The sequence below is a fragment of the Atractosteus spatula genome, chromosome 1, assembly GCF_055471065.1.
Source record: "Atractosteus spatula isolate fAtrSpa1 chromosome 1, fAtrSpa1.hap1, whole genome shotgun sequence".
Classification (NCBI taxonomy): Eukaryota; Metazoa; Chordata; class Actinopteri; order Semionotiformes; family Lepisosteidae; genus Atractosteus; species Atractosteus spatula.
Window position 1 is genome coordinate 39,668,664 of NC_142706.1, and position 26,829 is coordinate 39,695,492.

Genomic DNA, 26,829 nt, shown 5'->3' on the forward strand with positions numbered 1-26,829 from the left:
ACCCAGCCATGTTGTCAAAGCTGACAGACGACCAGGGTTCTTCCAAGAAATTTCTGGATGAATTAAGATGGATTATCTGGTCAGCAGCAATCAATGCTGGACGGACCAAATGGCTTCCTCTTCTTTATAACTTGTAATATTTGTACTTGTACATAGAAGGAATATTAGTCCTATAAAATGTATACAGTTCATTGTAATGTTTTTTTCAGTCTAAAATGCTGAAAACACATTCATACTGTACATTCAGTTATTCAGTTCTGAAAAAGGTTTAGTAAAACATTTCAGTTCTAAATGTAGAATACTGCAACTATTCAGTTCAGTGGATGAAGCTCCACAAACTAGTATAGCGCCACATACTATACAATACTTGCAATTTTTATTTTAATGTGTTGGTATGGGTCACAAACTTTGCTACATAGAAAGCAAGCTATCATAATGTGTTTTACAGTGTTTTAGTTACCTTGTTCTCATAAATTAATGATACCTCCTATTTGTACAAAACTGAAAAATTGTTGCTTAGAAAGTATAATACAACTAAACCACTCTACAAGCTACAGAAATATCACCATTAACCACTCAACAGAATATCAAAACCTGCATTAAATAGTACTTCTGGTGATGAGATTGGATGGTATGTGGTGGATTACACTAATTATTAAAGGACAATGGCTATAATTCAAACAGAATTCTCACCAAGATATTAAAAGAACGGGCCACGTAAATTGAAGGGATTACGAACAACACGTTCAGGCTCTTGAGGCCTTGGTGCTGTCACTAATTTACATGTAACAAAAACTAAATGGCGTCAACAGGTTATAGAAATTCCCATGAACACTTGGAACAAACTGTATAGCACCAGGCAGTATAAATCAAAAGGGAAAAAAAAGGAAAGGAGAGAAAAGACTGTATACCACCATACGAGGCGACAGCAAACGGTAAAAACTTCCGATATTAACAGGGTTCCGAATGTTTTAAGTCTGCCCCTGCTTCGGAGGGGCTTTAAACCAGAACACTCCGCAAGTCAGAGAGGGAAGGATAAGGCAATAGGAGGGCTGGCCTAAATATAAAAGAGGTACAAAGGGAACAGGTTCAGAAATTATAGTCTAAAGATGTCTTGCAATTACATGCAGCACATCAACAAAAGACAAATCTAAACCAATCTCCAAGACAAAGTTTTTCTACTCTGCAAATATAAAAGTCCATATATGAGAATTGAATATGAGAAACACAAGAATATTTTAGAAATCTTTGTAACTTGTTTTTATTGGTGGGCTTGTGAATGGAAGGAAAAAATAATACAAATTAAGTTGTAAAATACTACTAATACTACTAATTTGACAATAATAATTCCTCACACTTATATAGCGCTTTTCCGGACACTCCACTCAAAGCGCTTTACTAGTAATGGGGACCCCCCCCCTCCCATACTGGGGCATCAGGACCCACACAGACCACAGGGTGAGCGTGCCCTATTGTTCCCACTAACACCTCTTCCAGCAGCAACCTTAGGTTTTCCCAGGAGGCCTCCCATCCAGGTACTGACCAGGCACACACCTGCTGAGCTTCAGGGGGTTGCCAATTGCAGGGTGATACAGCTTCTGGCTTGATTTACAGAGGAAGTTGAGTTAAAAGTTTAGAGGTTCCAAAGTTTCTTTACCCCAAAGTACATAAAATAACCATCTTTAAATGAATACTAAAACTCAAAAATAAGGGACTGATATCTAGTGTCCACCTGTAACAGGATATTGTATCCCATGGCTTTAGCTTTGCTGTAACAATATGTGGAGTACAGTGAATTAGTTTGACCCAAGATGTCTATTAGTACCACTCCCTTGATGATCTGTATCTTGCGTCATGTTTACCTGCCTCAAGGCCTGTTTGACAGCTGTGTAAACACTGAGACAATACCCATTGTTTTCAATAAAGTAATCCTGCTGGGAAATGCAAACATTTAGCTAGCACCACCAGCCACAACAATATCATACTCACATTAGTCAACTGGTTGGCAGTTCATAATTAATTTACTCATTAAGCTCATAAGAATTTAAATATACAGCACCATATATCTTGATATGCTGTAGAATACAAGTTGTTGGGATAACTTAACTCTCCATGGGAGCTTCAAGTTTGAAATGTAAAATATGCAATTTGACCCCATATTTACAACTTAATGGATGAACGAAATGAATGAATAAAATGAGCTCCATGTCAGAACATTGTACAGACGTCAAACCTTGAAGACAGCTGCCATTCAATTGCAATAATACAGGGATGGTGCGAGCCTTGGTAAACATACAATACGTTTATGTGTTAATTGTAATGTTTATTTATTGCATGTTATTGGCAGTCAAAAGGCAGCTGTAAAAAACGAGGTTCTGACTCTCTGTGGTCATTCAAAAATCCCAAGACGTTTCTTGAAAAGAGGAGGGGTGTAACCCTTGTGTCCTGGCCAAATTTCCCCCTCACATTTACCTGTCATGGCCTTACTAATAATCAACATCAATTAACTGGATTTAATACCCAGGTAGGGGCTACACATTGGTGATGGTGGAGGGAAGTCCCCATTACCTGTGAAGGGCTATGAGTGGAGTGTCCAGAAAAGCGCTATAAAAGCATAACAATTTTTTTTATGCATCAGCCCAAGGACGACACCTTTTTACAGTATAGTGCCCCCATCATTAGTACCCACATAAACAGCAGAGTGAGTGCCCCCTCCAGACCCCACACACCCCAGCTACAGACTTTATGATCTGCTACCATCTGGAAAACGGTACCGGAGCATTCGGGCCCAGACTACCAGACTCAGAGATAGTTTTTACCCCCGCACTATCAAACTATTAAACTCCCAGCCTCTCTCACTCTCACCTCACCTTTCACCTATGATCTAAACCTCACAGTGTCTTCTTTCTTACCAAAAACCCAAACACACATTGAAAATCTACCTCTACCATACATGTCAAAAGCTCACTCCCCATAATTTCTATCCCTTTATTTCATTCTGTTGATGCTTGTTTTTGCACATAACCTGTTACCTTTTTGTTGTTTTGCACATTGCCTTTTGTTGTTTTTGCACATTGCCTGTTGTTGTTTTTTTGCACACTGCCTGTTGTCTCTGTCTTTCTTTTGTTATACAATTGTATTGTTGTTGGTTTTTTTTCTCTTTGTACTACTTATGTCCGAGAGCTAGCTAAATAGCATTTCGTTATACCATATACCTGTATATGAGTATAATGACAATAAACTTGAACTTGAACCTCTTGCAGAAGCAACCTTAGCTTTCTCAGGAGGTCTCCCGTCCAGGTACTGGCCAGGCTCACACCTGCTGAGCTTCAGTGGGTTGCCAGTTGGGTATGTCAGCAGGGTGATATATTTGCTGGCAAGCATTTTGTATGTTCTATCCACTTACTGTATTTTTTAGGAACGCACAAGAAAATATTGGCTTCACCGACAGACACGAGAGATAAAAATGAATGTTCCCACAGAGGATCAAATGAACGCAAAAAGTTTGTGTAATAGGGAAAAAAAAGAGTAAAGGCTGAGTGCAAATTCAAGGACTAAACCTGTTGCACTTGCAGATGATAGAAGAACAGAAAGGGTGCTTGCAATATTAAAAAAATCTAAACTGCTATCCAGGAATGAGTAGTCACTTTAATAATAATAATAATAATAATAATAATAAAAATAAAATTGCTTACATGAACTTCATATAGCACTTTTCTGGATAGCAGTTAAATAACAGTGGTGAAAAATCTGTACCATCTATCTTCTTAAGGCATTCTAAGAGTGCCGTACAGACTTTGTGTCTCCGTGTTTGACTTGACCCATCGGAATACTGGCACAGGAAGGTTTTCTGTATCGTGACTGCTGCACCATCTCCAGCTTCCCATCCACAGGGAGAAGAGAATGTCCTTGATAATGAACGACAAGCGCCTGTGCGTCACCAGGCTCAGGATGCGCTACATTCCTGATTTAGAGTGTGGCTTTACAGAAAATCCCTGCAAATCTCAACTTTCCACTTTCCAAATAGCAGCGATCCATTTAAAATTTAAATCCCGCACACCAGTGAGCCTGCTGCGCTTAAAGGCACGGGCTGGCCATGGATCTCTCGAGATAGGTGCAGGGCAAAGTGTGTTTTTAATCTTCTCTCAGCCTGCTCTACCACTGTGGCACCCCACCGCAAATTTAAAGCATTTGTTGAGTTTGTGTTCATTCACGATTGCCCTAATACATAACATCAGTCAGCAGAGTGATAAAATCTTATCAAAAAATGAAACCAAATGACAGTGATACCACAAGTTTCATAATGTCTCTTCTTCAACTTAAAAAGATTGCTTATTTTATCTAATGAAGAATTCTGAATGCAAAGCAGAGACATTTTAAGTCTCCATTTCAGTTAGTTTGGAATCCCATTTCGTCATTAAATTTCCAATTGTAACAACGAGCAAACCCATGTGCCTCTCTATGTGGTGGGGCTCCATGTTGTTACTGTCTATGCACAGCTCATTTAAGAAAACCAAACCGTTTGGAATTAAAGACAGGGTGGAACACTGAGCCAACATTTTTTAAAAATATTTTCCACTACCTTGATGAAATATGGCACCAACTATGTCACTACAAGTTTGAAATATTACTCAGTCTTATTTTTCAGACTGCAGGTATGCTTTAGTGCAGCACAGGGCTCATATTATCCTGGAAGTTTTCCTCCTGGGATATTCTCTCCAGGCTTCATACATAAGATTCCAAAAACACTACCGTCTGGCAGAGTTTTTCTCTCAGAAAGATTGTGTGTGCGCACACATACACACACAAATTGATGCTAAGTTCCAGGTTTTTATGGGGGCCATGCAGGACAAAATGGATATTTTCTCATTATTCTCTTTTTTTTGGCGTTCTGCAGATTATCGTTTGGGAGGAAACCAAAAGGCAAGTCAGTCAGCTGGCATAATGTTGAAACACTGTGCTGGGATAATGTTCCTGCTTGAACACATGAATACATTGAACAATACAGTATTTTAGATTTTTGTAAAACACAGGACTACTTGTTTACAATATTTGATTAGATTTCTGGCAAAACATTTGGACATCCACTGTCAAAACTAAACAATTTGTGACAGTTTTACAATCTTTTCTGCTGGTCATAATTGTATCCAGATCAAGCGTAAAAAAGTTATATGTGCTCAGATAAGAATATTCCAAAAGCTTTCAGTGGGAAATGCAGCATGCACAAAGCGTTTCATGCATTTTAAATACACCTCAAATCCTTAGGTGACTCCACGAACATCTTCTCAGTCACTTTTGGAGACTGGACCTCAAATCTACCTCAGGACATAAACCAGTCGGGTGGTCCCAATAGAATCCAAAAGAATACAGATTTGTAATGATGGGCAATAATAGAGACAAGCCCAGGAAGTGAGAATCCTGACTGAAATCTAATTTAAACGGTATGTGAGAGGACTCTCCATGTTAGGCCCTGCTCACACACGCTTCTTAAATAAGTAAACCAACTCTGGTATTGCCCCTAGAGTGTCTTACCACGTGTGAACAGTGTTCAGGGGGCCGCTTCTGTTCTCTGGCCAACCTACATGGGCAATTTCCAGAAATTCCCTCCTGTTATCTAATATGAACACAGGTGTGTCGCTCCAGGCAAAGTTTTGTGCTTCATATAACATCATCATAAAAATAGAATTGTTTAAAAATGTGCAGTCATGAAAATTAAAAAAAAAACATTTACTTGCTCATACTATGAGTATGTAGGAAAACAACAGTAATAATAAAAAGGTTTTATTAGACACCAATATGAATAGAGCACCAGAGAACATCCCTTTTTAAAATACTATAGTCCACATCTATATGTATGTATGTTTGTATACTGTTTCAAGACCTGCATTTTTCTCATTGTGGCTTGTTAGAGATATATTCAAAGAGTGGCCAAGAGCCTTTTACAATTACAATTCAATTTACAATATAACTTTGTTCCTTATTGGTTTTCAGAAACATTTACATTTTCCATTGAGTCACTGAAACGCTGAAATGTGTCAGCAATGAAAGGTGAACAAATGATCTCTTATTGAAATAAAAAATAGATAAAAGTCCTAAACATTTTTCATTTTTCTTTCTATAAAAACCTTTAGAACTATACTCTTGTTTAACCATCTTACAATGACTTAAGTAAGCACCTTTTAGTTCAATCCCAGGCAATTATCACAGTTTCAGCTATGCTCAGTGGTATCTTCCAGAGTATAAGAATTTAACTTTTTGATAATAACAGCTACTCAGGACTTAAGTGCGAGTACAGGAGCTAGCTTTCAACTATTTGTTATTCTGTGAGCGTACTCTGCAGGATAGACCCATTTGAATGATTGCCTTTTTTTTCAAGGGGTCTTTAATAGGCAGGCAGAGATGGCTCTTATATACTGTACAAACATGTGCTGAACAATCATGTGTTCTGTGGAGGGACCTTTACGATAGTTCAAGCCTCACTTCAGTTGTCAATAGTTAAATGTACCATATAAATACATGTCTCACTTATGTGTTTAAAAGGCATATTTTTAATTTAGTTAACTACCTCAGCTCATGAAATGGACCATGATAATAACAACTATACTGTAGACCAATGCTTCATATTACTACATGAAAATAAAATAAAATGCATTAAACAGAACTATTACAAATGTTTGAACATCAGTTGGTTTCACATCAGGGCATTGTCTGCTCTACCACTGAAGAGTTAAAACACCTTTTTTTAATAATTAATAATAATTGCTTACACTTATATAGTGCTTTTCTGGACACTCCACTCAAAGCGCTTTACAGGTAATGGGGACTCCCCTCCACCACCACCAATGTGCAGCATCCACCTGGATGATGCGACGGCAGTCATAGTGCGCCAGAACGCTCACTACACACCAGCTATCAGTGGGGAGGAGAACAGTGTGATGAAGCCAGTTCATAGATGGGGGTTATCAGGAGGCCATGATTGGTAAAGGCCAATGGGAAATTTGCCCAGCACGCCGGAATAACACCCCTACTCTTCTCGAGAAATGCCCTGGGATTTTTAATGACGCAGAAAGTCAGGACCTCGGTTTTATGTCTCATCCAAAGGACGGTGTCTTTTTAAGGCATGAAACCAGCTTCTCAAAGTTTCTCAAAGTTGTTTGAGATTTAAACTCTTTCATGCATTTTCAGCAGGCAACGTACAGTAGTTGACAGCAGGCTCGTTGATTATTTCAGTTGTGGTGTTCCTGGCTGCAGAAAAAGACTAGGCAAACGATAAAACCAAAGTGTTGCAGCAGAAGGGAATACAGTGCAAAGCCTTTTAAAAAGACATTTCTTTAATTAACCATTTGTTTTGAAATGCTGTATTTATATGACTTTTTTTAAGGAAACCACCTTCCTTATTCTGACAATTATTAAATTAAATATTGATCTCTGTATTAGAGGACAATGCCTGACTTCTACTTTTTCATCACAAAAACACAGTGTTTGTGGGGAATGCAAGGCAAACAAGTAAGATAAACTTTATTCTCCCCCGGGGGAAATATTTTATAGACACGCATTGCTTCTAATCATCTGCATCCATCATAAATACATCAACCGCTATTACACATGCATATCTGATTCCAAAAAAAAGTCATGGCTTTGAAACACACAGTTCGTTACAGCATAAATGGTTTATACTGACCAATTTAACTGCTTTAACAGGTAAGAGAAAAAACAAATATTAGTATCTATTTGATCTACTTTTGGGAACCCCAAAACGTTTACCAGAAGGAAGAAGTTGATAATCAGAATTAAGGAGATTAAAAGGATCCAATTTTTTCCATCTGACTAATCATGTATTGTTAAAAAATGTGTGTAAGGAGGAGTGCTGATTCACTCCCATAACCTTCATTGCTGTCAGGAAAAGAAGGGTGATTTTTTCTCTTAATTGGACCAATAAATTACCAAACCACACTGTTATACCATTTCTAATAATGCTCTGCATTACAGCCTGGAGCATTATTTCCTGTCCAACTTCAGTCACTCTTAATCTTCATAAAAAATACAGATGCTGCTGAACTTTGGAACAAACACTCTCAACCTGAGTAGTCCAGCTCAGGTTCCTATGTATATTGTATATTCCTAAATTGGGGCAGAGTGGTGGCTCTGTGGCTAAGGATCTGCGCCTGTAGCTGGAAGGTTGCCGGTTCAAATGCTGTGGCCGGCAGAGGAATCCTACTCCGTTGGGCCCCTGAGCAAGGCCCTTAACCCCAACTGCTCCAGGGGCGCTGTACAATGGCTGACCCTGTACTCTGACCCCAGGCTTCTCTCTGTCACGATCGTTACTCCTTCTCTTAAGAGCGCTCCAGCCCTTCCTCGTTCTGTCCTATTCCCCACACCTGTTCCTTATTCCAGCCCCTCTTTAGTTCCAGCTTAACAATTAATTGCTGGGATTCTGTTGTCTTCAGGAGTTACAGATGTTCCTTGTTTTCATCCTACAGTATCTGACTGAACTCACTGCTCTGAAGTTTGGGTACTGGTTATCATTTTGTCACACATTAATTTATTTTCCATTTTAAATTTGTGACCCAATAAACACCATCAGGGATTAATATTACACAGAATAAGAATTTATGAGGGTGAAAGTGGTTAGCATTGCTTCCTCGCAGACCTGGGGCTCGGGTTCAATTCTGGACCTGGGGTGCTATCTGCATGGAGTTTGTATGTTCTCCCTGTGTCCTACATTAAACATAACCTGGATTTTATCCAGTCATGAATTGTATCAAAATTTTATATACATTTTTAAAAAAATCTGATTTACTTTACCTCCAGTATTTGCCAATCCTTCTAATTTAGTGTCACTGGAACACATTGGAAGATTTTAACAGTTAGTTATACAAGAACATACATTAGATCATTGATGTACATGCAGAAGAACAGTGGTATCTAATACAGATCCCTGTTGCACTTCATTAACCATATCACCCCAATTTGAGCATTTAGCTTTTATCTATACTCTGTTTGTTATATTTTAATTAATTCTCCTCCTAAACCTGTTTCCCTGAATTCCTACCAGCTGAAGTTTGAGAAGTAATCTTTTATAAGGAGCTTTTAAAAAAAAAGGGTACATTCTTTGACTTAAAAAATGTTCAACTCTGACAGGCTGAAAGAACTAAATCTTGTTAAGTCCTGAACACAGAAGATCAAAAGAAAAGAATAATTATATTTTTCTATTACAACTAGGGGCACGTTTTTCACCGTAAAGTTCATTATGAAAAACGGTTTGGACAGTCCTCATTCCCCCATCCTACTACAAGGGCTAGTGTGCCTAGCCCCATCAGCAATTCCCAAGAGGCAAAAATATGAGCACTACTTTCAAATGTATCTAAAAAAACACAGTGAAGAAAAACATTTAGACAGAAAAAGATAATAATGGGACGCCCAATATCACTCAGCATACCCAGCAAAGGTACAAAAATACCTTTGAAGTAACAAAAAATAACTGAAAGGTTCACTGAAATAACAAAAACACCTAAATAACTGAAGGGTTCACTGAAGAACAGATTTTATTTGGGTTTACTTTGATTTTTCTGAGTGTTATGTGTCAGTTTTGTTGGGGCAACTTTGGTTTTCACTACTAATTAAAAAAAATCTAAATTCTAATCACCTGGTTTACAGCTGGGGCTTGATTTTTTAAAATGAAAAATAAACCAGTTTTATCAGGCCGCTGAGATCTTAAAGCACTCTACTGCTGTCTTTTTTTTGTGTCTGGACATAAAAAATGGAGGAAGGCAGACATCTGAGTGACTCACAGTGAGTTGTCCTTTTGCGTAGGCTTGAGTGACCCTTAAATGTTTTTTTTAGCACCTACCTATTGTTCGCCTCAGTTCCTCGCAAAGACTGATATGCGGCAGCTTCAACATCTCCTTCCACTTTTTACTTCGGCCATTCCTCTTCCCACCACCACCTGCAAGGGAAGATGAAAAGCTCAGTCAAAGCGAAACCAGGCCTCAATCTCACAAGAGTAGCCATTAACCACTTATAAGAAATAGCAAGTCGACAGGCTCAAAAGTGAAAGATGCTCGTCTAAGCCTTAGCCTGAGCTCTGTGATCCAGACACTGGGTTTGAGGCTGTATCATATATGATATGATATGATATATCATATATCATGTAGATAGCTGCGTCAGCTTACATGCAAAGGAACAAGTAAAGGTTTATGCCATGCTGAAAAGAAAAGAACATGTTTTGGCTGTGGAGCCTTCTTCAGGTGTGACACTTTTCTTCTCTTTTCGGCATGGAATAAACCCTTACTTGTTCCTATCATATATCATATATATGATGTATACAACATATAATGCTTGATATATGAGATATATATTATGATATATGACATATATGTCATATATCATAGACTGTGTCATATCATTAGCAGGGACAGGGATCCCTCCATGTGGTTGGACACTACCAAGGCTAGAGTTGAATTAGCTCCCCAAAGGACTCTCGGCAACTGGCAAAACAGCACACCCTGCAACAGCCATGGCGACCTGCAATGTTAAGGTGTTCTCAGTCCAGCCCTCTTGTACAGGACTGCATAACCTGTCACATTTTAAAATACAAATGTCTCGAAGAGGTGTGGCTCAAAGGAGGAGTCAGTCGAGGCTTCTTCATTGTCTCGGTGTGCACTGTAGTTGCAGGGCTCATAGCTGAGAACTGAATATATACAACTGGTGAATAACTGGCTATTCAATTTTTTTTAAATACAGAATGTGTGTTTGGAAGTATGAAAACCATTTGAACTTTTAAGAGTTTGATAATTCTATACAAATTCTAAATTTACTTCCACTTATTTATCATTAAATTGAGAATCATTAAACAGCTAATTCCATTTTCCCAGTCAGTGAAAACAGCTGCATGGTTTTAGCTATCACTTCTAGGGGTCACACAGCGGCACTAAGTAAAGTACATGTAATGGAAAGTTGTAAAGATAACATGGGAGGGTTCATAAGAGACATTACATTATGTTCCTTCCTAATAAACTGATGTTTTGTTTAAGAAATGTGAGAACCGTTTTGAAAACCCCATATGGAAAAAAAAAGGAATTATGGTTTAATCAAAGTGATTCTATCAATTTTACCACATCTTAATGATGTGCCTGAATTACCTTTTGGTGCATTTGACTTTTCTTGAAAGTGTGATTTTGCACCATACTGAAAAATTATATTTAGGCTTATAGAGAAGTCTGGTCTCATTGCTAAAGAATCTGTCAAGAAAATAGCTCTTTCAATAAGGTAATTCCAAAATCATACAGCTGTCCAAAACTCCTTCATTCAGACCACTACAAGCTTATTCTCTTTCTGGGAAGAGGAATTCAAAATTAAAGTGTATAAATTACATTTGTGGAAGAACCAAATATATTTGGCAATCCATTTTATCTTTACTAATTTGCCCACATCCTAAGAGGAGAATTTGATGTTACTGTAGAAAATTAACTCTGCGCTCTAACTCAAGCCCAGATTTACTAAAATATGCTCGGCTTTATTGTAAGAAGGAGGCTATGATATTCCATATAAACAACACTAAAATACAACCTTTAAAAATATATTTTTTTTAATTTCTTCATCTACAAAATTCAACTTCAAGAAAGAAAGGAAGAAGATAATTGTAACTACAATTACTTTTAGAGCAGGTCAGGTATAGTATAACAGCATTCTCCCTCTTCGTGCATGTTAATCAAAATGCAAAATTTCTCTTATAATGTGTCCCAAAGTCATCATCTCTGTGCGTCATTTTTCTTTTACCTTTTTTACTTGCACTTTTTAAAGGGGGCATAAGAGTGTATCGAAGTTTTGGCCACCAAGCTCAAGCAGCCAAAGGTTTAAGTTACAGTAGCTAAATCTTTGATAGGCATTTCCCGATGATGATGATACCCATGTAAAAAAGTTATAAATACATACATACAACAAACATTTCATACGAATCAATTAAACTGGTATGACAATAGTGGCCTTTATTACAATGTGTAATATTCATGTCCCACTCTTCTTCTAAGAAGTAGAGAAGCTAGATAAACGTTTGGTCATTTGAACACACTATCTCCGAATCTCAAACACTGAAAGGCCCTTTTTATAGGAAATGCAAGCAATTCAAGCGTATAAAATAAGCAGGAGGAGAGTACATTCCATCATATGACTTGATCATATCATTGCTGATTTTTTTCTTTGGTCAAGCCAAATTATGGCAGCAGCTTTCCTGTCTTCTAGCCTGATTACATCAGACCACAGCCGCTAACCAAGACTAGGTCCAGTCGGAGACCTCAGATCCGGTCAGTACTGAGATTTGACACACCTCCAAGGAAAACCAACTTGCTGCGGTAAGAGATAATGCACCTGTAGGGGGCTCTCTTCTGCCTTGACCTGGACTTTTATACCGACACCCCGTACAGTGACTGGGGACACCAGTGCCATCCTTCATATGGGTATTAAACCAAGGATATGGTGACTTGACGTGGTTCATAAATTGATAAATGGAGTGGTTTATAATTTCATAAATGTGCATATTTGCACAATACACATTCATACGTGTCGTGGTTCTTTACACTGTTCATAAACACGGTGTTAACCATGCGGTTTCCAGGACAAATATGCAGACGTTTCACTTCTGTTTCACTTCTCCGCCTGATCTGTTGTGCTGGGAAGATCAGCGCATATGGGCTATTGTACATGATCCATGTGGGAGCTGCACTTCACTGAAGGATGAAGTGTTTCCCCTTCCTCTGTAAGCAAAACACTATAAGTTCCTTTGGGATGAAAAGTGCCGCATAAATGCAAGGAATTATTACTATTATCTCCATGGAGAGTTCTAAAAAACACCCTTGGGCACACATTCATTAAGTGTCAGGTCAAAAGCAGTTGACAGGCGTTTCTGTGAAATGCATCAAAATGTGACAATTATCATCATTATTATCATTTACAGTACAAGAAATGGTTTTATCCGTATGGGAAAGTTACAGTATAAGCACCATCCTTTTTTCTAATTTACAGCACACTTCTTCTCCTCTTACTACAAAAACTACAGGCTGCCCGCTGAGCAGGAAAGAATTTCAGCGAGTGATCGTGTTAAATCCTGACTCATGACGAACTCCAATGCCTGGAAAATTTTTGTGCCGGGACAGGCAGCGAGGATACAGGTTTTCAGAAGGTCCTGACTAGAGGAAGGCACACGGGAGGATAACAGACAACAAGAACCGCTCGACATAAGATGAAACGTCTGCTTCACATAACATTCTGGTTGTCTTGCTCACATAGAACATATCAGGAACACTTGGCAAAGGGTGAGAAAAACACAATTTGGCTCCCTGCTCTGAAAATGTCATTCTGTGAATGAAACAATGTAAATTAAGCAGCTAATCATGTGCAGCGGATATCAACATCCGCTCCTCGAACCAGAACGCCATTCTTGTAAAGACTGTGACAGAGAGGGAATATGCTCTCACCAGGATTCCCTAAGAGTTTCTGCCTTAATTCAGTTATTACAATCCAAACCGTTACACGGGGAGACTGCCAAGGGCAGCCAATATTTAAGGGAGAGCAAAAATGCTGGCCTCCATTGTGAAGCAACATATGGACCATTGGCAAGAACGAAAAACTAAGAAATGCCTTGCTTACAACTCTTCGAAACCAAAATACCCATGCAATCTCAAACTCAGCTGACATTGTAAAATTTGTTCCGATATAATTAAAGGTAATGTTGTGTGACGTGATTTATAGCTCTTACACATTTTTATACAGCCCTCATTTCAAAAGGAAGTGCATACACAAATGGTTTCTTGCCTTCTGCTTATTCTCTAAGCTGGTATTTAAATAGGAGTTGGATGCATTTTTATGTTCGAATTCCAGCTTGGGCAATATATCAAGTAAATCGTTGCTGCTTTTGTTGCTTAATTTTTAAAGCAGTTTAAATTTAAAATGTCTGCCCAATAGATTGTACAAAAAATGCTGTAAACTGGTCAGCACGATACAGTACAATCAACATCACCCTTACAGGTTTTCCCCCAGTTGGTCACTGAATAGCACATAATACTGTTTCCAGTAAAATAAAATTTGGTTAAGATGAGGTTTTTAGTGTTTTTAGGCAAACTTTTCAGTTCCAGGCCTTTGCAGCTTTCCCTTGGGAATCACTCTGCCTTTAAGGAATTTTGTTTATCCATACTTTAAATACAGGCTTGGGCCAACAGGAAATATTACAAAATCATTAATTTTAAATGACATAACCCACTAAACAGTCAAGGAGACAATAACCTTAGCTCTGTGTGAATTTCTCTACAATGAGGAACCCCGAGACAGAAAACAGTTCCTAATATTTAAATACATTCACCTTTCTGTATGATATGTCCCACAGATTTAAAACCTTCCACCCTGTCTTCAAATTTCTGTTTCGCTAGCTTTTTATTATGTTTTTTATATTTCTCTGAAATTCTAAAACATGAAATACCTTTTCTTTCCTGTTTTGTTGTTTCACACAATCCCACATGTCTGCCACCTTAAAGGTAATTTAACACTGGTATTTCACATTAGTGAAATACCAGTGTTACTTTTTTTAGGAACTGTAATTTCCCTCACGGGATCAATCAAGTATCTATCTATCTAAAACATTGGCACCTAAAGACAGTTACTGCCAGAGTGCTGTAATACACTACATAAAAAAGCGATTAATAAAAAGATAAGAAAACATCCCTTTTCATCTACCTTACAAGCAAAGGACTTTGTCTCTTGTAAACAAGATAAAGAACTTTTATTTGTCACAGAAATACTCCCTCATCCTCATACGATTCCCAAACAGAAGCAAGACACTTTAACAAAAGGCTGGTAAAAAAATAAGCTAAAAAACAGACACTTGGTTACCAAAGTGACAGAGGAGTATAACAACCCAGGTCAGGATGCCCTGCTTGTATTTTTTCCTCATTGTTCGCACTGCAGTCAAGCTCCCTGTTCAAATCACTTCCCCCATCCTAGGCAAAAATACATTTATTCCAAAACCTTACTTCATTTGAAATAACACAAACTCATACATGGTCTGGGTATCGCTCAAGGTCATGATTTTACTATGGATTATGTTAAATGAATATCTCAATGCAATGCATTAAACCTTTTAATGAAATACAGAAGCAAAATGATTGTATTCAGTAAAGCTGCACTGTACTGTGAAAACCCCCCTTCACCATTCTGGCAAATATTTCAGCCAATCTTTATAACTTTATAACTTCCAACACTGTGACAATGTCCACAACTTAATTTTTTTTCTTACATGAAACAACATACAGACAGATTAAACCAAGTGCTTAACCTGCTACCTGCAGGTCTGTAAGTGGGAGAGTGTGCTATTTGTGATTTCTGTTGCGATGTGTACAGTATTGGCATTTTTGTTCCCGAAATGACCTACAATGCCCACAGGCCAAATCAAAAGACGATATGTAACAAACACCACCTTCACATCAGATCAGCCTACACCACTCTATTTGAATAATATATTAACTATTAATAACACAGAAGCAGATTTTATTACACATTTGTCATTGTTTCATACTTGTTTTGTAATATTGAGAATAATAATGCAGGTCTGGTTTTACTTTTTGAAAACATGCAAACATTTATGAAGGTCTTCATAAGTTCCGTGGGTTCCAATGTCAAGCTAATGTTAATGTGTTTAAATACAGTAACAACAAAATCTGTGACGTTCACGTTTTAAGTTTCTGTTACTCTTCACAGGTTTATTCCTTTTGTGTAAGGCAAACATTAACATCAACTAAATTCTCTCTCAGTCTGACATTTGGAAAACCTTCCCATTTAAAAATAAGTGTTGACAATTTTTTAAAATTTGAATAATAACATTTCAAATGCCTCAAATCCCATAATTCTGTTACTGTGACATATGCATCTGGAAATATTTATTGTTCAAGTCTTAAGGCATCATTCTTTACTGTGTTACTCGCTTTAAAGGATGACAAAATTGGTAAGCACATATATTTTCGACAGTTAGGTTAAAATACAGACATTAACATAAATGTTTTGTTTTACTAAAGTATTTTGTGTACTGAAAAATACACATGTCCAAAATGGAGAAAGCCGGTTAATTCCCGTCAACATCATAAAAGATAAAGTAAGATATTGGCTGGGTTATTCACAACTTGAACTGCAGCAAATGCATCCAAGAACAACTAATTCTCAACTGTTTTTACATTTACATAGAACAAATCTACAAAAAGTTCTGAAGCCTCTTGTGCTGCACATTTAATTTCCCCACATTTTAGAAACCCTCTGATGTTACACTGGTCACAGCCACCCCAGGTTATAAAATCAGGGTGATCTCCCAAATGCAGTTATAAATGTGCAATATCATAACACCCTAGGAATCCCTGTTGAAACTCCTACAGAAATCAGACAAATAAAAGTCTAATTCATTATCTTTAGTGTGTTACCTCATTTTATTCCTTTGAACCTTTAAGTGCTGTAAATCTCACTGGGAAAATAGTTTAGCTGGTCTGTAAGCCATCCACACAAAGTGGGCTCGGCAACATGTAACTTTTAAAAATTCTGTTTGAATTTCACCCTCTGCCTCTCTGTCCACTGCACCTTGCTTGATTTTTACTAAAAATGTATTGCTGTCTACCGTGCCTCACGTACTGTGGATCTGTTGATCTGGAACGCTCAAGACAGACTGCATTATGGGAGAAGTAGAAGCCACGACCTTACCACTTCATAGCCGATTTCGCACTAGAGCAGGGCAGTGCTGCAGCTTGCCAATGGCACACAAGACGTGAAATAATTACAGCTAACTTCGATTAGTTAACACCATGAAACAACCAGGCGAGTCAAATGCCCTTCAGAAGCAGTTAAAGATAGTCCACAAAGTGAGAGATGCACAGTCTCACTAGAGCAATAAAACCTGTGCAATGTAGTTTATTGAAAACAGTAGTTACTAAAAACTACTCTATAGATATTACTGTCTGACTGGCTACACCTTAACATGCACCACTCTTTTAATTAAACACCCCTTTTACAAGAGAACTTCAGGAAAGCATGTGAGCCAAGAACAGTACAACAGCTGTTCCTGTGATTAACCTGAAAAACTAGGTCATTCAGACTTAGTCCTACATGATGAATCACCTAAGGTGAAACTTCAAAATAAGCATTTCTAACACCATACCAATTTGTTGTGACCTCCAATTAATTCTCTTTACAGTAGTATCAAGATTGCATTAAGACAGGACACAACTGCAAACTACAATATGGTGCAGTAGGATTTGACTTTGGTCAATGTTTATTTCTTTTTACACTATACCTGTACCACATTTCTTTTTAAAGTACATTTTCTAGGAGATTATGTTCCCATATAAGTTAAAGTTACACAAGCACTAAAGTTTTATGGAGCGTTTGGATGTCTCTCTATCAATATAAATCCAGACTATTAGTACTTGAGGAGCATCTTAGGTATCACTTCACAACTGAATTTCTGTGGATGTTATAATGTGATGGAAAAAAATCATATTCAATCCAAAAAATAAAACAGAAATAGATATGCATTGCACTCAACACACAAAAGAAAGTAAAATACAAATACTGTACTTATTAGAAATAACTAGCAACCAGCTTTACGAGAAGGGTAAAACAAACTATAATTGGGTTACAATGACTATGAACAGCGACATGCTCAATTTAGTTACGCTTAATAAGCAATCTCATTTGCTCTAAGTAATGAATGCATACATAATTTTTATAGAAATTCATAAGGAGTTTTGGTTATGCTGTAAACATTTCCCATGGACAAAAAAAATGTATTAGTATTAGTGGTCTCTGTGATGCATCTTAATACATCTGTCCCTCTGCATCTTAAATTTCATAGTTTGTCTAGGTGCTAGGGCAAGAATTTCTCACAAATGCTGACATGTTCTAATATTAACAAATGCTTATCTGTTGTGTATCTGTGGTGGAGACAATGTATTTGTACCATTGAACACTTTTAATATAGACTATAATATAGTGTGTACATTTCAAATATAGATTATCGGGATTTGTACTGTGATCTTCAGCTGCTATGAAGCATTTTTTACCTCATATTCACACCACCCAACATGTATTTTGTCAGCCCTTTTGAAAACAGATACTAAACATTCACAAAATGCTCTACACATTATTGGTAGATTCTCTTAAAGTTCATATTGGTGTCAAACAATGAATATGAACCCCGGCATCACTTCTACCTACACACAAAAACAATCTCCAAATCTTAATACATAAGAGCTTATTTCAGGTTCAGTAAAATGCCCAGAGCACTGCACAAAGCACTACTGAAGTCTATGGTCAGAGCACTGCACAAATCACTATGGTCAGAGCACTGCACAAATCACTACTGAAGTCTGACGCCAAGTGAAATACATCAGCATATAAAAGGAATGGGAGAAATGTACTGTGATATTTCTTTGGTGACCCAAAAAAACTCATACAGCATTAAAATGCTGCTGCGGGTGAATTGCTGTAAAATCACATCAGGAAATGATTTAGTACAAACTAATCACTTACCCAATGTTATAATATGCGTAAACTCAAAAACATATAAACCTGTTCTTAATGGGACTCTGTCCTGAGTGCAGTATGACCTACTAAGAGAATAGCAGGAGCCAACAATAGCCCAGACTACTGGGATCAAATGTTCATTTATAACACATACATTGGGTCAGCAGTAGACTCTGCCACAATTAAACTTGTTTGATCTGTTTCTAGCCGGAAGAGATAATGTTCTCTCACATCCATTTGGGGATTTTGAGCTCTGGACAGATCTGCTAACACAAGTAGCTCTGGTAGATCATATTACAATCAGCATTATTTCATATACTTTTCACTTTGGCGCAAGGTGAGGGGTCAGTTCTTTGCTAAATGTTTATCAAACCCATGTCCAAATATAGTAGTGGGATGTATTTATAAGAGACACTGGATGCCAGGCTGTGATGAGATGGCAGGATATCATACAGGAAAGCAGGATGACAAGAATTCTGCATTCTGAGACAAAAGAAAAGCTCACATAGATTAATCTAATTAGATTAATCAAAATTCATGGTACAGTCGTGTTTGTGTATGCACCCTGTTCTATTTGCTGAAATTTCACTGAATACCTTACAGATATGCCCATTGTTTTAATAAGGAGTGTCCGATAACATACATTATTCATTGGGGACAGAAAATTCAATGATTAAAAATGAATATGAATGAAAATTTTAAATATATCTTTTTTTAATCAATTTTACAGGTTTATTCCATGAAAACATGAGGAACACCTGGAAATCAAACATCCATTTTTGGCGTCCTTTTCTGTACTGAATGAGGATACTTGTATGTGTCACATAACGTAACGCATGCAGCTCTGCTTTCACCCTGCCTGGCTCAGAACATACAGTACACAACGCCGCTCTATAGACAGGGGTGTGCACTGGTACTCTAAAGGTCGTGGGAGGACTCAACACTGGTACCAGTACCAGCTCTACTCTGTTCCTGCCATAAATCAGTCATAGTCCGTAGCCAGGCCCAGAGCCACACAGTGCCACTCTCTAGACAGCAGTGAATTCTAGAACCAAACAAGATCAGGTCTTCTACTGCAGCAGAACTCTACACTGTCTACATGTTACTGGGATGACATCACTTCCGCAACATGCTCAGTGCACTGAAGCCTGTTAAATTAACTAGACCAGTGGATCTCAAACTGTGGTACGCAAACCAGTTGTGGTACGTGGAGTGCCGCCAGGTGGTACGCCATATGACCCCGGAACTTTGTTGTGCACATTGAAAAATTGGGACGGGTTTTCATATTTTCTATTTTAATAAAATTAATTTGTGTCGAATACACAGCCTACATACTACGATACAGTGTGCTAATACTTGAGTGGACACAAGAGCTACAATGTAATTCTATACCATTCTACAGGAATGCGTGCTACGAACGCAAGTGACCAATTGTATTGAAAAAAAGCTATCCCCAGCAAATAGGGAGGTAGGAGAATGTGCATGATTTTGGAACAATGCCAATGTTGTAAGCACAGGAAAGCATAGAAATGCGTACTACGAATGCTGTCAATCTTGTGAGCACAGGAAAGCGTGATAACAGAAATATATTTAAAAACTGTTCTAGGTTAATTTGAGAAAAATACACCGAGCGTCTCTGTGTTTCGCTCCCATGCGCATTAAATAAAAACTTCTTTTAACTTCTGAGACAAACTCCTGAAATGGAAACGGGGAAAAATGCAAGCTTGCGGATTGCTAAAGCAGGTAAGCCCCACACTACTTGTGGAGAACTTTGTTTACCGTTGCCAAACAGCTGACACGTATTGTGTGTGGAGAAAAAGCTGCTGAACAGCTCGACTTGCTGCCCCCTCTGAAAGACACAGTCACACTTAGAATTATTGATATGGTGGATGATGTCAAAAGTATGCTGATAGAGCACGTTAAGATGAGCAGATGCTTTTCACTGCAATTAGATGAGTCTATAAAGTCTATAAATGTTGTTGATTTGGCCAATTTGCACGTTTATGTTGGATACAAGTTTGAGGGCATGTCCCATGAGGACTTTCTGTTCTGTAAGCCGCTACCAACAGGAACTACAGGAGAGCACATATTTCAGCTTCTGAATGAATTTATCGAAGAGAATGGCATCGACTGGATAAAACGCATCGGAGTTTGTACAGACGGTGCTAGAGCGATGACAAGCCGAAACAGCAGTGTAGTTGCACGAATTAGAGAGGTTGCTCCAGATATGAACTGCAGCATCCTCAGCAAGGCCTTGGCCGCCAAGAAAATGCCTGACGATTTAAAATCTGTTAGACTCTGTTGTGAATTGTATCAAGGCTAAACAGGTTCACCCCTCTCGCTGAAATGATGCTTTTTAATTGTTTATTTTTAATTGTTGTTGTTCCTTTTGTCATTCTGTAAAGCGCTTTGAGAACCCACCTTTAAAGGCGCTATATCAAATAAAGTTTATTATAATATTTATTATATGTGTTTGTGAGTGTGTGCGCATACGTGCACTCATGTTGGTCATTGAGATTTTCTGGGGCTGGAGTTCCTATGAGAAGATGACTTGTAGGTGGTACTTGGATGCTTTGGTTTGATCAGGGGTGGTACTTGGTCCAAAAAGTTTGAGAACTACTGAACTAGACTGTGACACTAAGCTCAATAAGTGGATAAAATGCCATAGTATTATGTAATACAATTAAAGAGCTCTATAAAAAGTCATCGCTACAGATAACATAAACATATAAAAGCTAATGAAAGTTTTATAGTGCCTTCTACTTATATTAGGTGATGCCAATCTTTTGTGGCACTGGAAGACCTTCATTAAGACAAACTGGCATGAGATGTTTCAAATCTTGCACTGACTACTGTGTAAAATAAAGCTTAAACAAAAACCTTCTCATAAAACTCACTTCTAGGTGAAAAGTGGCAGTGAAGAAAGGAATATTTACAGGAGACATGCAACTGCAATTTAAAGGTTAATGTGGATAGTGAATTTTTTGCCCCCCTATCTTCAATGTCATCTCCAGGTGGAAGATTTATTGGAACAGAAACTGCTGAACAACTTGTTTCATTACCAGATATCATTATCAGACAGGTTTATCAAGTTAACATGATTACTTTTGGGTGGGGGGGATTGGCTGGTTATTGTCATTTCTGTGTTTATATACGACAGACTTATATATTTTGTTTTTAATCAGGAAACTGTATGAGCCGAGTCTTCCAGACACTCATCCTAAACACCTCCCTCTCTTAAAAGGAAACCTAAAACCCAAGTTTGGCAAGGGAACACAACATCACAAGGTTTTTCCCTTTTTAATGTTTTGCAAAAAACTACCTAATTCAAAATCCAGGGGATAAATAGTTCAAAGTTGCATAGACTGCGCACACTATAGAAACGTGGTTATCGTGAAGTATACCACTCTTAGTCCTAATTGTTAAGAAGTGATTTTGCACATTCTCTAACATGGTCTCTTTGAATATGTGTTGTTTCTCCTGGCAATGGGTCAAAACACAGCCACCACGGTTTAATAAACTTCAGGAAAACACCAATCAAACTGTCTTTACAATAAGAAGACAAGGTTCACTTTCAAACCAATTTCTTACGCACAGAACATTTATTTACTCTGGCAATGTCCAGGTCCAGTATGTAATGGGCCCATTTCCTGCCTACGCCAATTAAATCCACAAAATTGTTTAATTGAACTTGAAAGAATGAGATCGAAGCCATCCGAGCAGCAGGAACAAGTGGAATTGGCTGACATATGGAAGTAACCAAAGGAAGATTAGAGAAGAAGAATGAGATACAATGAACCAAGGAAACAAGGAAGGCATTACTGAATTAAATTAAAGTGAGCACATCTAGGGACGAGAAATGTTCCACTGAAATATGTATATTAGCATAAACAATTTGCAAAATGCAAGTTTTAACAAGTTAAATGACACCATTCAACAAGTTCCTCAACATTCAGTGCCTCTTCACTGCCAGTAGTTTCTGTAAACAGACAAACACAACCGCCCCCAAAAGGAGAACTGAAATGACAGACCTTCTTTGTTCACAGGTTTCGGGCCGTGAGAACTGTGCGGTGTTGAAGGGAATCCTGCACTCCACGTTTCACCCTTGCTCTTCTGCTTATTAAGCTGTATGGTAACCATATTCAGAAGCAGGCACTCTGCTAGAATGATTCGCATAAATCGTCAGCAGGATTTACAAACAAAAGTTCTTTTGGGCAAATCTCTACCAACTTTGCACAATGGTGCGATTTGTGCCGATTCGTCTGGCCAGATTTGCTCAAAGTCTCTCAGCTTGCTTGGAATAGTTTTCAAGTGTTTCCACAGATTCTCAATAGGAACCAAGTCAAGACTGAACAGACCACTCAATTACATTCACTATCTTAATATGAAGGCACACGTACGTAGCTTTGGACCTGCATTCTGGGTCATTCTCCTGCTGGTTCTTCCCTGTTTTAGGTCTTTAGCAGACTGAAGCAGGTTTTCTTCTAGTTTGGTCCATTCATTGCCCCCTCTATCTTGACAAGCTTCTCAGTCCTCGATGATGAGAAGCAGCTGCATAATGTAATGCTGCCACCACCACACTTGACATTGAGGACAGTGTTGAGCAGGTGATGTACCGTGTTGTTTGAATGAAGAATTTTGGTTTTTTTCCCCCCAATAACAGCCTCCTTCTTGCTACTCTGCCATACAGGCCAGCTCTGATGCTTGGACATTTTCTCCTACCTCAGCCGCTGAACTCAGGCTCAAAGGCACATCCCTCACCCAGTTTCACATTGTCCAGCTGCCATGTTTGGAGAGACAGTCCGATCTAGGACGTAGATCAGGCAGTATGACACACATTCTACTTCTTAATGATCGGTTTCACCGCGTTCAAAGGGATATTTTGTGTTTTCTGTTTTTATACATCATTCTCTTCATCCTGTGCTTTTCTAAAATATCATCTTTAAGCTGTTTTGAAAATTTCTTAATCCTTATCGCTGATTTATTTAATTACTTATTTCAAAACTAGTAATTTTATGCTCCAAAATGAATTAAGGTTTGTCAGAGCAACCCTAAAACAGTTTGAGTACTTGTGCAATCACCACTGTTCCATTTTTCTGGCACATGATCAATTTATTCTTTCTGTTGCTTCTGTATTTGAATGTGTGGGGTATGCTGTGTATGCAACATATGTTAATTGCTACTTCAAAGTTTCATGACAGAAAGCTTTAAAGCAACAAAATGTGAAAACTGGACAAGAGTCTTGCAAGGCACTGTATACTGAGTACACTTCTGAACTGCAAACTGTTAAGTAACATTTGTTTTTTAGCTTGGTGTGGCTGATGCTTTAAATAACATCCCAGCATGCTTAGGTTGATGCTGGACAGGCCTCAAACAACTAACCTATCACTCTTGGCTACACAAATTGTCATCGCCATTTGTACTAAGCCAAATGCAGAACATTTACTTCCATCTTCAAAAACAAAAAAGCTCAATATTTGCCACAGAATTAACTTTAATGCAGGGTTGTTCAGCTAGTGTAAAACATCTGAATAACCCCCAAAATGTTGGGACTTCAACTTGCAATTTGCAGCCAACCTATGTGAACTTTTTTGAAACTGGCACAAATGGTATGTGTAGGGTAAAGGTTCCCCTTTGAAGAGTGGTCCAAAATGAGCCCTGGTTTCCGTAACACTCATACAAGAAAACAACTCTCATCTTGCTCGACAGTATCAGCAGGTTGATCCTCTTTGAGCTGACCGGTAACTGTGCCTGTGGCTGACCAAGCCTCCGGCGGCACTGAGCACGAACAGTTAGTGCGGGTGTGGCAGGTGAAATCAGGATGTCTTTCGAACCCCCAGGCTGGTGCCAGGAGCCAGCACCAAATCATGTCAATACAGACTGAAAATAAAAACACAAGAGAACTTCCAAATGAATGGAGTTCATTTGGTCTGTGGTAGTTTCATGGTCAAAATGGTTCACTAGGTGACTAGGGTTTTAATTCCTAAACCAATCAAAAGATCTAATGGGGCATTAGATGTTGATGACCGACCTAATGTATGGCCCAGTGTCAAAAAGGGGTTACATGTAGTAATTACTTTTACTCTGGAACTGAACCCCGCAGGAGCAACCTGCTTCTTCTTGTCACATCCAACCTTTTCTGAATTGAATGCTGTTACGACCCCAAGTGTCTAGGGGTAAAGGGGTGTAACATTTAGGATAATTCTTTTGGAAGCAGGTGGGTTCTGGTGAGGGACTAGGAAGCATGATAACAAAGGTGGGTGCAAAAGTGATGATTTTAAGCTGAATAAGTGACTGATAAGACACGATAACATACAGGGGTAAGGAACTAGAGTGGTGCCAAAGAAAAGAAAATAACAAACAAAATGGAGCTGGCTAGGAAAGTGAGGGAAAGCTAACCTGACTACAAAAGAAAACGCGAAACACACGGTCTTCGGCATCTTCAACACCCTAGCTAACCTCCACTGACTACCCAACACCATACAAGACAAACGGCACTCACCCGTACTAAACTAGTGTTACTAATACAAAATCAACTAAGTGTGTAGAATGTACCCAACAACAAAAACTAACCTTATACACAAAAGTTCACACCAAAAACACAAGTGAACTAGGAATACAAATAAGGGAAAACGAGAGCAATCAACAGGAACAGGGTACAAAAGAACACAAAGGTTGAACATGTAACACGTTAGGGCAAGGTAATGGCAAAACAAGGATAAACACACAAACAAACAAAAGTACAAAGAAACTAACAGAAACCAACAAAACCGAAGCTATACAAAAATACACACACACAAAGCAAAACAACAAACCAACAAAGCCAAAGCAAAAGCGTAACGAAGCGATAACCAAAGCGAAATGAAGCAAAGCAAAACCAAATGGGACTAAAGTCAAACGAAAGGCCTCTCCTTCCTGAAAACCTCCATGTTATATAGTGAATAAGATGCACTCTGATTGGCTGAGAGGCTGATTGATGATGATGCCATATGGAACAGTGGTGTAATGGTGGGCCAATGGGGAAGGGAGAACAATCAAAGGTCAGCAGTGTGGAACATAACAAAAAAACACACACAGACCACACACTGGGACGTAACAAATGCACGATTTCAATAGGATCAGATGCTGCACTCATTCATACAGCAATTTGTCTTGTAATATGTTTCCTTTAAGCTATAAATAAATTTGAAGTGCGTTCCATTTCAGTTACTGGGAAATTGTTCCAAATCTGTATATCACAGAAGATAAGTTTAATGAGATGCCATATTTTCAGTGCCTTTCTTCGACAGAAATGTCTGTTTTCTGTTGAGATTTCAGGGATAAGTAGTGCTTTTCTTCACTCTTTTAGAAGTAATAAATCTTACAATTGGCTTATTATTATAAATGGGGCTGTAAATTCTAGAGATTGAAAAAGAGGCCACATGTCAAGGAGTGAAATACAAACTTGCAGAGGAGCAGAATAGTTCAGTGCAGAAACGTATTGTAAATAAGTCTGAGACCTACTACCTGCTAACACACCTACCATTGCAAAGCTGTTACTGCAGTGGCACAAAACAGCCATAGGCCATTATCAACAGTGGTAAGCGAGTTGGGGAAGCTACAAGTAACATAAGTAAACATAAAGCAGTTCTCATTTGTATGAGAATCAATTCTCAACTCTGGAACTTTCTGGAAACTTCAACAACCCGTGACAATGAAAGTTGATAGTGGGACCGTGTTTCAGTATAACAGATTTTAATTAGATATTTTATGCTGGTCCAACAAAACCAACTGGTTTAGCTTTCAAATTTATTACTGCAATGTACACCTAATGCTGAAGAATCAGTGCACCTAGGAAAGGTTATTGCATTTATAACTTACTTTATGCATGTACATGAAGAATGAGGTTAGCAGGCGTGCAACCAGGTGTTTACTGACTTGAGTCCTAGCTAGGGCTGGTTTTGGTCAGTGTATGAAATGGTACATTGACTTGAGATTTCCTGCTAGTGGGGATGGTAGGTATCGCCACAGGCAGAATTACACGTGCTGTTTTTAAGTAGGTCCACTCTTTACCTATCCAAACTAAGCACGTAAAACATTAAAACAAAGCTCCTAAAGAGCTCTTTCATACAATGGAATATCATAAGCCACGTTCATAAATGACTGAAGTACAGTAACAAATTCTGGATGAAGCAACCAGAACTATCATTAGCAATTCTCACAGAGTAGGGGTCAGAAAATCTGGTGTTCAGTTTTTATATCTCATATTTGATAAAATACTGCACACGAAATACATCTCCA

The 26,829-nt window shown here is 38.3% G+C and overlaps 1 protein-coding gene across 1 annotated transcript in view; it reads right to left on the reverse strand.

The window, feature by feature from the left end:
- grk4 (G protein-coupled receptor kinase 4) overlaps nucleotides 1–26,829 on the reverse strand; it is a 101,766-nt gene that overhangs the window by 50,666 nt on the left and 24,271 nt on the right. Inside the window, exon 2 of the mRNA XM_088911219.1 lies at nucleotides 9,851–9,946. Coding sequence (XP_088767345.1) covers nucleotides 9,851–9,946 — 96 coding nt within the window. The remainder of the gene's footprint in view (nucleotides 1–9,850; nucleotides 9,947–26,829) is intronic.